General features: G+C 40.6%; 1 protein-coding gene across 2 annotated transcripts in view; it reads right to left on the minus strand.

Moving 5' to 3' along the window:
- SNX4 (sorting nexin 4) overlaps positions 1-15,240 on the minus strand; it is a 33,418-nt gene extending 18,178 nt beyond the window's left edge. The window contains exons 1-5 of one of the 2 annotated variants that reach the window (XM_054278332.1): positions 15,040-15,240; positions 13,945-14,060; positions 5,364-5,502; positions 5,137-5,286; positions 4,051-4,098 (exon numbers count right to left, since the gene is read on the minus strand). In XM_054278332.1, the coding sequence (XP_054134307.1) occupies positions 4,051-4,098; positions 5,137-5,286; positions 5,364-5,502; positions 13,945-14,060; positions 15,040-15,240 (654 nt within the window). The remainder of the gene's footprint in view (positions 1-4,050; positions 4,099-5,136; positions 5,287-5,363; positions 5,503-13,944; positions 14,061-15,039) is intronic. The other variant, XM_054278333.1, reaches the window with a different exon arrangement.
- Between the last annotated feature and the right edge of the window lie 221 nt (positions 15,241-15,461).

Here is a 15,461-nt window from a genome sequence, read left to right on the forward strand (position 1 = left end):
AATGCAATGTTCTTCTCTGTAGTAGAGCATATATAAATCTCTACATAACACAATTCAATACCTAATTAAAAAGGTAATTTAGTGCTTTGACTGTTTTTGAGATGTTGGCTTACCAATTACTGCAACAGTAGTATTGAATATTTCTAAGGAGATGGAGGGGTTTTTTTTCCAATTTATTGAATATTAAACTGTGCAATGAGTATTTACTCCTAATAAGACACCAACACAGATGAGAGATCCCAGCCTCATCCCTGAGGTCCACATCGCTACAACTCTTCATTCCTACAATGCATTTTACACACAGCTCAGGGCTCATCTATTTTTCTCTCCAAAGAAAAATGCCAATTATGGGTAAATGGCTGGAGTTTACTTTTGATCAAAACATCCTTCTCTTCAGTAAAAGGAAAATAAATCAGCACACCTTGCAAGATGTATAGATTTCCTGTAGTGTACTCCTTTAGCTAACAGGCTGTGCCACAGCTGCAAGCAGTAAGTTGCTTCAGTAGTACTTCTTAGTGCTGGTATGTGACAAAAGATTATTTTGTGCCCTGTTACAGGAAACTCAGAGCCTGAAGAGCTATTTTGGAATTTTTCAGTGAAGGGAACACAGTGTCTTCCCAAAACAAGAACAGAGCCCATCCTTTAGGGACCTTGTAATAGCATCTACAGATAAGACGGGCACAGTCTGAGACTGTTTCACCTCCCACTACATTTGGGCTGAGCAGAAGATCCCCCATACACAGCCTAGAGAAAAGGAGGCTCAGGGGAACCTTACTGCTCTCCACAATTTCCTGAAAGGAGGGTGTAGTGAAGTGGAGGTTGGTCTCTTCTCCCACATAACAAGCACTAGGACAAGAGGAACCTGCCTCAAGTTGCTTCAGGGGAAGTTCAGATTGGATACTACGAAACATTTCTTTACCAAAAGGATTGTCAGACACGGGATCAGGCTGCCCACACAAGTGATGGAGTCACCATCCCTCAATGTGTTTAAAGATATGCTGATGTGGCACTCAGGGACATGGTTTAGTGGCAGAGTCAGGTTAACTGCAGCTGTTTTTCCAATGCCCAAACCACCAAAACAAAGCATAACCCACAAGCTGAAAGGTAAAGGAACAAAACCCTCCAGACTAAGACAGACTGACACTGGGAGAAAGCAGGTTCATTGTCACAACTGTGTGTGACACTTCTCTAAGAATGTCTTGCAAAGGGAAGACAAGGCAGCACAGGGAAGCATGTCCCAGATAGCACAAGGAACACAAAACACTGCAGGAGCTCCAAGTCCCAGCCTTTATGCTTATTCAGAGCACTTCTGAGGCTTGCATGCTCTTGGATCTCCAATGCCATACCCCAACAAATCAACACACAAGCCAGTTATGTTTTGGGCTGTTCACACACACCTGCAGGGGCTCCTCACACCCTCTCACAGTACAAACATCACCTAGATACACTGACACTATCAGAGTCCTTATATATATATTAATATATATATAAGATATATATAATATATCTTATATATATACTATATATATTACATAATATATATTATATATTATATATCATATATTATAATATATTATATATTATATATCTTATATATATTATATAAATAACAAAGTTATTTAATATATATCTTTATAAGGTTAACATAAATAAATCTCTGTTCTTTATCTCTTATAAACCAGTCTTTGTTTTAACTACCATTACATGTGTTTTATAAGATTAAATAGAATACTTGTCAATATGTGTTATTCTATGTATAATTGGCTAAAATATATACTAAGACAGTTTTATGTCACTCTATATCACCCCACCTTCTCTAGCCTTCCCTATAAATCATCAAGCTGTTAACATCCTGTCTCCATTGTATAACAATGTTTTGAAACTAATGTACAAATAATAAAAAAACCTCTTCACTAATCTAATTTATCCAATATTATCCATATCTAAACATTTTACCGCAACAAATAAATTCCTTTCTTAAAACATAAATTCCTAACACAATTAAACCTATATCTACCCTTTATCCCCATACCTCTGAGCAGCTATGTCCCAGAACTCTGTATTTATGTTCAAACAGCAGGCACCAAAGCCATTTGAATCTATTGGGGCAGCAGGCATAGAAAGCAGCTTTACACTTAGAAAGGACAACTTCCTACCCTACAGTTCCAGGGCAAGTTTTGTCTTTTGTCACATGCACACACAGTGCTCTGAAGGAAGAGTTCAGTAGGTCCACACAAGCACTGTCAGGCAGGAAGCACAATCCTGCCAGTGCTCAACCACCTCAGTAGGGCTATTTCCTTTTTGCCATTTGCAGCACAGTAACTCTCACACATCACTTTTGAGATTTACACCAGAGTTAGACTTCTAGAGAAACATCAGTCCAGTCTTAAAATTGATTTAAGAGTGACATGCACAATCATTTTAGAGATAAACCACCCAACAAATGAGGTACAGCTGAGGAGTTTTCAGAGTTAACACCTACTATGATCCAATAATCATTTATGTAAACTAAAGAGAGATGGGAATTTTCTCTTTCCTACAGGAAGGGTTAAAATCCCAAGTGACAAATCCCTTAAATTAAAAATCCCTTAAAAAATAAGTGCTGGGGTTGGGAGGGAGGAAAGGCATGATTTAATGATACAGCTGGCAGAATAAACAAAGTCTCCAACATCAACATTCAGCTATAGCATGCTACACTGTATTAATACCTAATTTAAGGTTTAGTTAGAGTTCAAACCCTCTCAGACAAAAAACACATCCTGCTTAAATGCAGCAGAGGCAGCAGAAACATAAACAAATGGTCTAATTTGAGTCTAAAACATGCACTGAATAGAGGTTTTCCTTCCAGTGTAGTGCTAAATATTGAGAGTTTATATTTTAGATGTAGAATAAAGGGAAGATTCTTTTTACCAGGCTTCTGAAAAAGTTATTTTTCTTTCCTAAGGAAACTGGAACCATGAAAGGGAAAACATACACAATCAATTCTAGAGGGAAAACAAGACTTGCTAGTCTCTCATTTAATCTACAATGTGGTTTCAGGGAGGCAAATATTCTCAGCATTCTGCTATGAGTTTTCTTCCATAAACACACCACTGTGTGTTCTCCTGAACACATCCTGCCAGTACAAACTTTCTGAACTCCTGTGAGTGTATGCAGCTCCAGAGCTTTACATTGTTTGCCTTATGAACACCAGTAGTATGCAAACCCAACTGTAATGGAAGAGAATTATTGTCAACTTAAGTTATCAACAGTAAGTGTCAGTATCAAAGCCCCTTGGACGCTGAGGATAAGAGCACCAGGGATTTTCTTTAGCTCTCACTATTTAGAATAATTCTTCATAATCCATCCAGTTTTCAGTTGTGATTTCATGAGAGCAGATCACATTACAATGAAACAAAAAGCTCACTATTGTCCCCATACAGTAATTCTTCCAGACACAGTCCAGCAATCTATCAGCTTCTCAGATTCTTGACCTGTACAGACACATGACCTCAGCCCATTTATTCCTGCAAGTCTTCCACCAGTTTACCCAGCCATGAACTTGCTGATGTCAATGAGGATAGTGTTACTCCAAGACACTTTCTGTTAAACAGTTAAGGGACACCAAATCCATCTGTCTTAGGCCCTTTCACCAACTGCTCCTTGCAAAGAAGTCCTAAAATTCAGACCTCTTTGCTTACCTTTTTTTGACACCTTGCACCTCTTACAAGACTAAATTTGACACCCACCTTTAAAAATGCTAAGCTAAACAGAAAACACAAAACCTCATTGCTGGGGCCTCAAGTTCATTACTTTTAAAGCTTCTAAGGATTCTACATTAGCAGCAGAATTACACAGGCATGGAACAAGCCTGCTAGAGAACTTAACTGCAGTCCTACCTATCACATGCCAAGAACACCACTGTTTTTTGGAATAACAAGTATTCATGAAGCAATGCCTTTAACTCATTCTTACAGCAAACATCCTTTCATAAATAGCCTAAAAATCGTTTGCTGGAATATGTCTGTGTCATATCACAGCAATCACAAGACAAACAATTACAGTAATTACCTTCAGCTGAAATCCAGTCTCATTCACCATTTCTTTCCATCCACCTTCCTAAATATACAGGAGAAGAATGTTCAGTTAGAGTGATTTAAGGATGCTGCAGCTTTTGCAAGTCCCCATGACAGCCTATATCAAAGGAGATTCTCCAGCATGCCTGGCTTCTGCCTCAGCTACCCTCCCCACGTCTTTTCAAGAATCTGGGGTAAGAATAATCATTCATTACATTGTGCTTAAATACTAACCTCCCCCCAAAAACTCTCTTCTGAATTACCTCAATCTATCAGCTGGGAGCAGGAGCCACACTGCTTTGTCTAAAGAAGAGTAGCTAACATATTTTGCCTCTGAGATTATCAGCATCTCCAACGGCCTTTCCATCTCAAGGCAGAGAGCACACAGATGACAACAGTTTGCAGTCCACATGCCATCACCTGGCTAAGGTATACTGCTGGTTTTCCACTGTTTTCAGCTCCCATATATCAGTTCACCCACATACTGTACCATGGCAAACACAGCTGTTCAGTCCAGTATTTGGGAATCTCTCAAAGCTCAGAAAAAAGAACTATCCAACATCTAAAGTTGAAAGCTGCAGAATCAATGCTTAAGCTGACAATTGGACCAGAACTTCTGTGGCAATGTATTGTAGCAGTTTTAGACCACAACACAGGAATGGATGATCCAAACCACAAGGCTAAAGAAACCATGGATATCCAAAGGGTGAGCTGGAAGCCAGTGCTGTCCCTGCAGTCAGCAGTGTAGCATGGTAATTAGTTCAGCTTTAGCCCTATGGAAGAGCTCCCAACCAACATGCATTAAGCTCCCAATAGGCTGTTCCAAAGAGGTGGAAACTCTCTCTTAGGAGCCTTACAACTTGACTAGAAAAAAGTCATAAGGTAGATTAGAAGGGCAACTGTACAACTGCAGGCTGCCCTCAAGAAGCTTTTAGCTGGACAAGCCTTTTCCACCTCAAGTTCATTCACGTTGTCTGCCTTTCCTCCTGACACAGAACAAGCCATAGGTCAATAGAAAAGATCAAGAGGACATTATCTTAATTAAATAATCACTAAATAATGTATTTAGAAATAACTTTACCTGCATTAAAAATGCATAAAAGATTTTGTCTTGGCAAAGAACAGGATGTGAAGCCACACGTAACAAGAAGTTTTCCAGACCAATTCTTCTTCTTTCCACAAAATCTGGATCCATATTATCTGCTGATAGCTTATGCCAAACAAAGTCAGCCTAGTTAAACAGAAGAGTGTCAACAGTAAATTAAAAAACAAAACAAACAAAGCAAGCCACCGTTTCAATTTCCTTACCCTTTTTTCTGGCAAAGGAGGAACGACAATGTGTGGGTAGGTGACTGACAAATAATTCCTCAACAACTCAAATTCACTGTAACGTCGCCACAGGGACTCCACTGGGGCACACTGTCCCTCACTCTGGGACTCAACAGCTCTGAAAGACAAAGCAGCAAATTTAAACATTAGTGAGCCATCACCTATTCCCTCAAAAACCATCAGTGCAATTAGACCAAAGGCCTCAAGTATAGCAGTGATTACTGCATGACTTGCCCATAACCTAAAGCAACCTTAATTCATTTCATGTCTACATACTTAATTTAAAAATATTTATAATTTTTGCCTGATAGCATGTGAATTTTCTAGGAACACAGAAAAACTCAATGCACTTACACATCAAAAACAAACAGGTAGGTCACAATCAAGTAAAGAGACTCATGTGGCTTATTCCACACCCTTACAGAAACAGCCCTGTTTCTCTTGGAACAGTGTTAGGTTCAAAGTTAGTAAAATTTCCTGAGTACCTGAAGGATACAGAATATTGTAAGAAGAAATTTACTATTCAATGAGAAAGCCTTCATTTCAGTGGACAAAAATGATCTTGCATACAACAGTTGATACAGTTAGAAATACAATTTTAAAAATATTAAGCTATTTTAAAGGATATTTTTAGAAAAAGAGCAAATTTCAAAGTACTTCCAATTTTCTTTTTTTATTCAAAGTGACATGTTTTTATATTTATGGACTAAAAACGTAACAAACTACCTAGAGCAGGTAGGTACAAAATTTATGTGTCTGAAAAATTTGTTGAAGTCTTAAAACCAACATGACCTAGCAAGGTAAAAAAGGATTTTATGTTACTATAAAAGGAGAAATCATTGAATACAGGATTGGAAAGTAATACAAATACTTGACGAGAAGAATCATTTTTCATACAAGACATTCAAAGCAATAGAAATACTTTGCAATATCATAAAACAAGCATTGGGTAGCAACACTTCCAGCAGTTAGCATATGCCAGAATAAACACAGAGAGAGAATTCACACAAGAGACTTTAAATAAAACAGTGGTGATGTGTACATCTACTTTATTCTTCATTGAAATGACTAACTAGCACACAAAGCACTGGCATAAACCTACAAGGAACAGTATTGACTGCTGAGTTTGGAAGGGACCTCTGCATGTCTGTGATCCAGCAGCTCCTTGCTCAAAGCAGAATGTTCTGAGCCACGTTCACTTGTGGCTTGAGTATCTCCAAGGACTGAGACTCTACCACCACACTGAGCAACCCACTCCCATGTTTGACAAACCTCACAACAAAGAGGTTTTCCTACTTTTACCTGGAAATTCCCATGCTTGAATTTGTGGGCACTGCCTTTTGCCCTGTCTCAGCAGCACAGAAGGAGTCTGACTCCATCTTCTTTATCTCCCCACCAGGTACTGATCCACAGCTGCTAAAATCAGCTGTCTCTTGCACAGGCTGAACAATTACATCTCTTTCAGCCTCTCCCTGCAGGTCAGACAATCCAAGCCCATAATCATCATCACAGCCCTTCACTGGACTTGCTTCACTAAGTCCACATCCTTCTGGTGCTGGAGAACTCAGAACTGGGAACAATAAATTATGAACTACAAACAGTTGCTCATAAAGTATTTAGTAGAAGAGAAAGCTACATTATTTTTTCCAGCAAAAGTCAGGCTTTACAGTTCTTGAATTCATACGAACTTTGTGAAGTTTTAAAACATCTAAGAAGCACACAAATTACTGATAATTTTTCAAGCTGTTCTTAACCTACAAGGTCAGATTTCTAATGATTTAGTGAAAAACAAACAATCCCACTCCAAAGTGGGAGTATCCAATTATTTGATACATTTAAACAAAATACAAGGTGCCTCTATTTGTGAACCGTCATTAGAGAGGAACAGGCTTGCTATAAACTTTGGTTTAGTTACATTTTCAGGTAGAATAATGTCATATAGAAGAACACAAAAGATACTTTTTTAACTTAGCAAGGTGGAACACTTTTCATGTATCTACCCGTGCCGTGCAGAAAGGACATTCATTCCAGGTAACTGAATTTGTAGGGGGAAAAAAACTTCACAAGTAAGAAGAAAAAACGATAAATTCATAGCATTCAAAATAAACTGCTGCAGATCAAAAACTATTTGAGAGTGACTCAAAAGGAAAAGGCAAGTACACTACTGACAGCCACTATTCACACTGCCAGCATCCCATAGAATTCTTCCCCATTACAGTACTTAAATTCAATGAACTGCACCTGCAAATACTGAGTTCTGAAGAGGGTAAGCTCAGCCTAGCCTGGACTGACAGGCTGTGCAGCATTCCTCCCCACACTAACTGCTGCACCATTCAAATATTACAAGAACACTTCAGCTCAAAGCAGGTATCTAGTGATTGAACTATTGATGAGTAAGAGGTAAATTTGAATAGACAAGGAATTGAGCTACTGTGCCTCAAAAGATTAATTGTTTAGTCAAAAGCTGAAGGCACAAACATTGCATTCCTGGAGGAAAAACTCCCAGCAGGGTTTGGTAAACAATCTGGCCATTCAAGACACTCACATAAAAGTACTTCAGAATTACAGATCCTTTTTAGCTTCAGTAGCTTACCAACCAGCTGCACTGACTTACACCATGGGATTCAAGACTTCCACATGGGTTATTGTCAGCCCTTAAGAAAGACTGCTACCATCAATACATGACAGTATTATGGGGATCCTGCCTGAGAACAGACTGCACAAGCAAGCATAAATAGGGAGGTAAGAAAAACACGGGTCAGGATTGCCCTGAGAACCCAGGCACATGCCAGGAGGACACATCTGTGCTGCAGATACAGATGGTGCCATGCCAGCCTTCTGACAGGAGAATGGTCCATCTCTGTAAGCATCTCAATCATGCTTATAATGCTCTGTAATTGTTTTGCAGAGTTAATTAGAAAGTAGGAGCAGCAAAGGCCAGGCTGAGCCTTAACTGTGGGGGAAAAAAAAAAGAAAAACCCTTTCTAAACATGCCTGCTAATCAACTTTGTATTTGCTACAATTAATAAGAACCCATCAGTTATTTGAAAAAAACATAGTAGTAACATCTCAGTCCACACACATTAAGCAGAAAACTAAATATTAATCAAAAATTTTAAAAGGTCATTTGGGAGCATAACACTTCAGCAGAAAAAGACCACAGCTTTACAGAGAAGCCTAGTCCTACATCAGCACAAACAACTTCCTCATTACTTGAAGTTTTATGCCCACACAGGGCCTCAAGAACTCCAGGAGGAAGGAAGCAGATTGCCAGACCAGTTCATACCACTCACTGCACCTACCCTGCCCACACTGAAGACATTAAGGAAGTTTACTACATCTAAAGCCTACTGTCAATTTATTCTGACAGAGCAGATCTGTGGACAACAGTTAGGCTTCTCCTAGTCTCAGTTAATCAAGATTTACAACCCTTGTGAGGGACACAAAAACCTCACTCTATACCCTGAAGAAAAAGATTAAATTACTACCAGAGAATCTTGAAGGTCAAACCTGCCTGTGTAGTTAATTCTTTCTTAACTAGGCAGCAGCAGATACAACCACCTCAATGTAGTGTGTGTTTGGCAGCCTGACATTATTCTCATCTCAGATCATACTTGTTTCTTTTATTCTAACATGCATTTATTCTCAGTGTCTCAGGAGTGCAAACACTGCCTTTTACAGCTGCTTTTATCTTCATCAGGAGAGCACCTATAAAGCAGCAAACAAAGAAGCCATGCTTCTTTAATTAATTGATTTGAATACATTTAAGACATTTTGAAATTATTACTATCAGTTGCACCCCCCAAGCTTACACCCAGCTTAGAGTAATCCCCCAGGCTGTGCTCTCTAGAGCACAGTGCTGCAGAGTTGGGTAAAGGAGGGGAGCAGCAAAGTTCTTGCAAAGCTGTGGTGGGCAGGCACTGCACAGCCCTCAGTTAGGAGCCTGTGTCAGCACCATCGCCTTTTAAATCAGGCAATAGGAGCTTGAAACTGCAGGGATGGATTCAGGACAGGCAACCAAGATGAGAGAATTTTTTTTTAATCACACCAAAAATGTCTCTGCCTGGTTACATATGAGGTCATAAAATATCACCAATTACAAGAGCATTTCCTCCCCAGGAACACCATTTCAGAAAGGAAGTAGAAATCCACAAAGGTACTCATTAGACTTAATACCTTCGCTACCATCTAATTTTTCAGACCACGTTATGAACTTCCCCATTAAATGCAAGTATTGCAGACCAGTTTCAATTAAGATTATAATCACTTGTTGACGTTCAGTCAAACTTCTCAATTTGTTTTGGTTCTAAAACCACAATATAATACTTGTACAGTCTTCAGGCAGGAAAACCATATGTTTTCCCTTTATGGACACTTTTAACAATGCAAGTTATTCATCAAACCAACCAACCTGCCTGAAAAAATTAAAAAGACAAAATTAAAACCTTCAGCTTTTACATTTATAACTGATGTTATCATAACCAATTCAAAGATTACATTACTCCATGTCTCATTTATTTGCCTTAATTCAAAGTGTCAATGTGAAAACTTTAGTCCATCTAATTAACCTCTTCTCACTTCCCATTTAAAACTAATTATCTTAAATGAGCCATTAAATAATTCTGGATGCAATAAAGACGAATGGCTGTGAAGTATTAAATCAGACAAGAAGGAAATACACAGGTTTATTTCCTTGTAAAAGCAATCATCTCCTCAAAGGCAGAAGCAGTAACTCTGCTTTCAACCTTTGACCTTCCAGTGTAAGAGAAGTGACACTTCCACTCCCTATAGTGGACAAGGTTCACTCCCTGTGCAGAGGAACACCATTTTAGAGGGATGGGCAACTTTTTCCAACAGCTATTTAGGAATAGTCTATGTACTTAGGCCTCTCAGACAGCTGATGTTTAATAATTGCTCTTCTACCTGGCAAGCTGTATGACAAGGAAGCATTTCTCTTGCCAGAAGGTTTTCCACAGCCAGGTGATTCTTTGGCTTTTTTGTACTGTCACCCAGTTTACTGTATTTAACTAAAACATACATTTGTCAGGAAGATGAATGATTCATAGTTTCTATCAAGTAAAAATCATCAGAAAACTTAGTTCTCAAATCCTCTGTCTTCTTTCAGCTCCCAATTCTGTCCTGTTTAAAGCTCATGGTAAATTTAGATTTTTTCTCTCACACCTCCTTTGGAGTACTTTGGACAATTCTTCCTGACTCCCACTGGCCAAACTCTGCCCTTTACTGTTCTATCAGAGGACAACATTTGCCCTTTGTGGGCATTCATCCTGTGCCTCTTCTCAGGAAACCCATGCCTGGGCTTTGCACCTAGCCCAGTGTGAAAAAGGAAACTTTGATAAGAGTACTAAACAAAATGTAGCAAAGGAAAAACTCCTGAAATGCCACAATGCAGCACTGCTATCACTGAACTGTGGCCTGGCCAGCTACTGATTTCCAAGTCCATTTCTCTCACAGAAACTTTCTTTAGAAGCTCTCACACTTTAGATGGGCAATCCAAACTCTAAACAGAGAAGCAGGTAACACTCATATCACAATTTAACTAGTGAAAAACTTTCCAAAGACTGTAACCAGAAACAAGGATAGTAACTTCCCAGCCATACTGTGGGAGTAAAAAGGAAATAACACGAGCCCCCTTGTCAAATTACTGCAAGAGAAAGTGAAGACTAGTAGGACTGGAAACCAGGGAATCTGCTGTTAAGTGGCTGGAGAGCAGGCTGCACAAACTTGTGCTACTTTTTCCTAAAGCCACATTTAAAACAGAACAAAAAAAATACATGCTAGTCATCATATTGTTTGATTGGGAAGGTCAGGATAGAAATCTTTTAGTCAGCAGGGATGAAAGGAAAGTGAACTAAATGGAAGTGTCCTACTACTGCAGAAGAAATAGTTTACTTTAAAGGAGACCAAGGGAAAAAAGGCATTCCCTATATGTCCTATAATTAAAAGTGCAATACCACTGAGCACTTTAGAGGTGCTCTGCATTCTGATTAACTTTGAGCTCTGTCATGGAAATAACAGGTACAAAGCCAGGAGTCAGACTCAGGGGTTTATTCCACCTGAGTTCTTGTAGTTTCATGCAGACTCTGATGTAAGACACAGCTGCCTAAAATTCTAACAAGCAAATCTGGATTTAAGTAAGATCCTGGATATTTGCTACTTCCCTTACAGAAAGCAAGTGACATGCTGAGCACATCTCAAGAAGGAATATTTAGCTACACATCTTAAGAATATGTACTTGCCTTAATGCCATTTCCCACAAATAGGTAGAAGTGACCTCTCTTCTCACAGGGAGAATATAAAAATTGATTTATTTTTAAATAACTGTATAGTTTAACAGAAGCTGTGAAACAAACTGACATTATGACTAATTGAATGGAAATAGCTCATCATAAAAAACTGAATTAGGTAGTGCAGAAAGGTCTAAAGCAAGAAGATGTTTTCAGGAAACACAACCTTTGGAATTTGTTGATGCTCTGCAGTCTACAGCAATGGAGTCTGTTTTGTCTTAAAAAATATATCTACATCAAAGTATAATAGCACATTAATGAAAAAATCAACAAAAATCACACAAAAATGTGAGCATAGTAATAAGTATTGTAATTTAAAAAGAAAAAACGAAGTACCACCATCACTTGGATTGTGAAAACATTTTCACCAGCACCAGTGAAACTTACATGTTAAAGGTTTCAGCACTCAGCTCCTGTTCTATAACAAATTGTCAAAATTGTATCCATCTTGTGTCTCTAATTCACCCAGATAGAATTCCGCAATTCAAACTAAAATTAAATCCTAGATAGCAGTAATGGTGGAACCCCAGTTCACATAAACATAATGCAACTATTATTAAGTGGTCTTCCCTTTACATTACTATAAACAGTTTTATTCTTCAGCTACAAAATATCTTATTACCCAGACAAATTACTGTGAAGCCCACCTACAGCTACAGGCTCAGCAGGAAACACATTTAATAGCCACCAATTATATTTATGCAAGAAGTTCTGCCTTCTCAGCAAAAGGAATAGAGAACCTATTTTATTAGAGATGTGACAAACACACATTTTCAATCACTCTGTGACAAACATGTAATTGGTCTCGGTATTTGCTGACCACAGAGTAAAATAAATCCTAATGAAAGAACACAATCTGGCCAGCAAAGTACAGCTTTGCCACTATGAACGAACAACTGGGAGAGAGCAGTGGGAGCAACTCTAAAGCAATGCAAGGATGACTGGAAAAGGAGATGCAGTCAGCATGTTCTGGGGCTGCATAAATCTGCCCCCAGAGAACACTTCATATCACAGTCAGGCCCCAATGATTCCACTTTTCTCCTCTTTTCCTTCAGAAATATCATTACAATAAAAACAACACTACTTACATGAGAAGGTGTGATCTTTAATATCAATACACTGCAAAGGTATTTTTAAGCATCTGAGCAACTGTCAAAGGGCTACAATATTTGAAAAATGTATGTCTGTTTTGGACTTTGTCCTTTAAGTTTAGCAAAAATACAGCAAACTTATCCCAGCAGGCCTGCAATCAGTGTGACTGGTGTGTCCATCAGCTGAACAAGCTAAGAAGCCTTTCAGCTAGCAGATAGAAGGCTTATGTGTCAGTTTTACAGTTTGAACTCTTCAGAGCCTTTGCAAAATGCAACTGCTTTGTTTCAGAAGGTTTTCTTTGTACAGCAGATAATTCCAAAGGCAAGGCCCAAAGGTTAAAACTGGTAATATAAAGAAGAGCTAAACAAAACTCGTAACAAAGTCTAATTTTGAAATTCTTGCTTCAGCTGAGTAACATGACCCCACTTAAAAGGAGTCATCTGTTACTGTTTGGGAAGTAAGGATAAGTTAGAAGAGATTTTAAAATTTTGCTACTACTCAATACTTGAAATTTTGTGCTTGTGGTACTGAGAATGTTTATGACACCAGTAGTATTCCTCTTGTTAACACAAGAAGATTAAGAGCAGTAAGTTCCCCAGTGAAAGTTCAAGCTAGTAAGAAGAAAGGAAATAGTTAGCTAACTCTAACCCTTAAACCATCTACAAGGAGTATGTGGTAATCAGATCAAGCAAAACACTTCAAATATAAGCTGAGCAATAAATTTTGACCACATGACATAAGTCATGAGACTTCTCTCTTTCATGTCATCTCAAGCAAGCCTAACAGTTACTTTAGACCTCTCTCACATACAATCTCACAAATACATGTATAAATTTGTCCAACTTACGTCCACAAAATAACCAAGCAGTTGCTGGCACCATTTTAATGCAACAACTTTCAAACACACATTTTTCCACCTAGCTCCAAATGAAGATTAACAGTACACAGATACACAAAACCAACACTAGTACTGAACTGGAGATCAGCTGCCAAATTTTCACAGGAAAATATCCTCCAGAGTGGGTTGATAACCACATAACAAAGCACAAAACAGCTAAATCCTCTCATCAACTGTACCTGATTATTTTTAGGGGTGGAAGGAGGGAAAATCTGTTTAGAATGGCATATCCAAGTATGCTTGAGACTCAGCTCTCATCACCCACCTAGTCTCAATGAGGTAAGCAGTGTATGTTTCTTGTATGTTCATGGCATTCCTCCCAGTCCGTTTTTCAGCTTCTGAAACCGTGATTTCCATTTTCTTTGCCAAACAGTCTTCCATCTTTTGAGAAGAGGAAAATAAAGATTCATGTAACATTAACCACACAAGGCAAAGGCTACTAACCTTGCCTCCCCTTCTCCTACACCACATTTGTTCAAATAAGACAAGCCTCTGTGGAATAAAGGCTTTGACAGGGCTTTGCTTTATACCCATGTTCTGTATCACATTTGCAAGTGAAAACTGGAAACCTCCTTTAGGGAGAAAACAGAAAAGTCAACAAACTGACAACTTCAGGTCCCAAAAACCACCCTGAGCCAGGAGGATACAAAAACGAGAAATATTTTTTCGTTACAGGTAACAAAGTAACCTTTTTTAAAAAACAAACACACTAACCCCAGTATTTTCTATCCAAACACTTCCCAGCTACCAGTGAATTCCTCTTCAGGACACTCGGGACACATGTAGCCACCTCTCCCCTTTCACAGGAAACAGAATATATCCGGACCAAGATGTTTTCCTTTTAATCTCTCAGAGGAGGATCGTTATCTTTTACACACTGGCCGCCAGAAATCAGTAAGGACCACACGCCCACCATGGAAAGGCAGAGCTGCACTGAGCAGGGAGGGGGAGTCACTTGTGAAATTAAGGGGGGAGGGGGAGACAAAACCATAACTGATAATAATAAACAATAATCTGACATTAGGGACGAGGGCAGAGGGTGCACAACGCTCTCTCACAGCGGCCAGGACGGGGCTGCGAAGAGAACCCCGCAGCTCAGAGGGTCACGCTGCACAGCTCTGCCCCGCGCTCCACCGAGCAGGGCTCGGCCCCAGGCAGCGAAGGAAGGGCTGGACCCACCTGTAGCCCCTTCCCGCCGCGGCGGGCAGCGCCGAGCGAGCGCCCGGCCCCCGAGCCCCGCCACCCTCCCCGGCCGGCGCGGGCAGCGCGCTCAGGAAAGCCCGGTGCTCGCCCGGCGGAGCAGGCCGAAAGCGCGGGGAGGGGGACGCTGCCCCTCCGCCACCGCCCTCCGCACCCTCACCGCGGCCAAGGGCTGCTCCGGGCCTGGCAGGGCGCCCTCGTCTTCCTCCTCCTCCTCCTCTTCTTCTTCCTCCTCCTCCTCCTCCTCTTCCTCCTCCTCCGGGCGGCTGCCGCTCTGCTCGGGCTCGGTGCTCTCCATGGGGCTCGGGGGCTCGGCCGCGGCGCTGCGCGCAGGCGCTGAGCCGGGCTCCGGCCGAGCCATGGCCGCTCCCGGAGCCGGGCCGGGCCGGGGTGTGTCCGCGGGGCTGCGGGCGGGGGCGAGCCCGGCCGGCACGGCCCGCACTGCCGCCCGTGCCCGTGCCCGTGCGCAGGCTCGATCCGGGGGCGCTGAGGGCGTCCTGCCCGCCCTGGTGCCCAAAAGGGGCTCCTTCTTGCCCCTGTCCACGGGCACCCCTCGCTGGGACCGTGCTCCGCTCGCCCACA

Source organism: Melozone crissalis, unplaced genomic scaffold (assembly GCF_028551555.1).
Source record: "Melozone crissalis strain CALT ecotype California unplaced genomic scaffold, PUWL_Pcris_2 ptg000023l_1, whole genome shotgun sequence".
In the NCBI taxonomy this organism is placed as follows: Eukaryota; Metazoa; Chordata; class Aves; order Passeriformes; family Passerellidae; genus Melozone; species Melozone crissalis.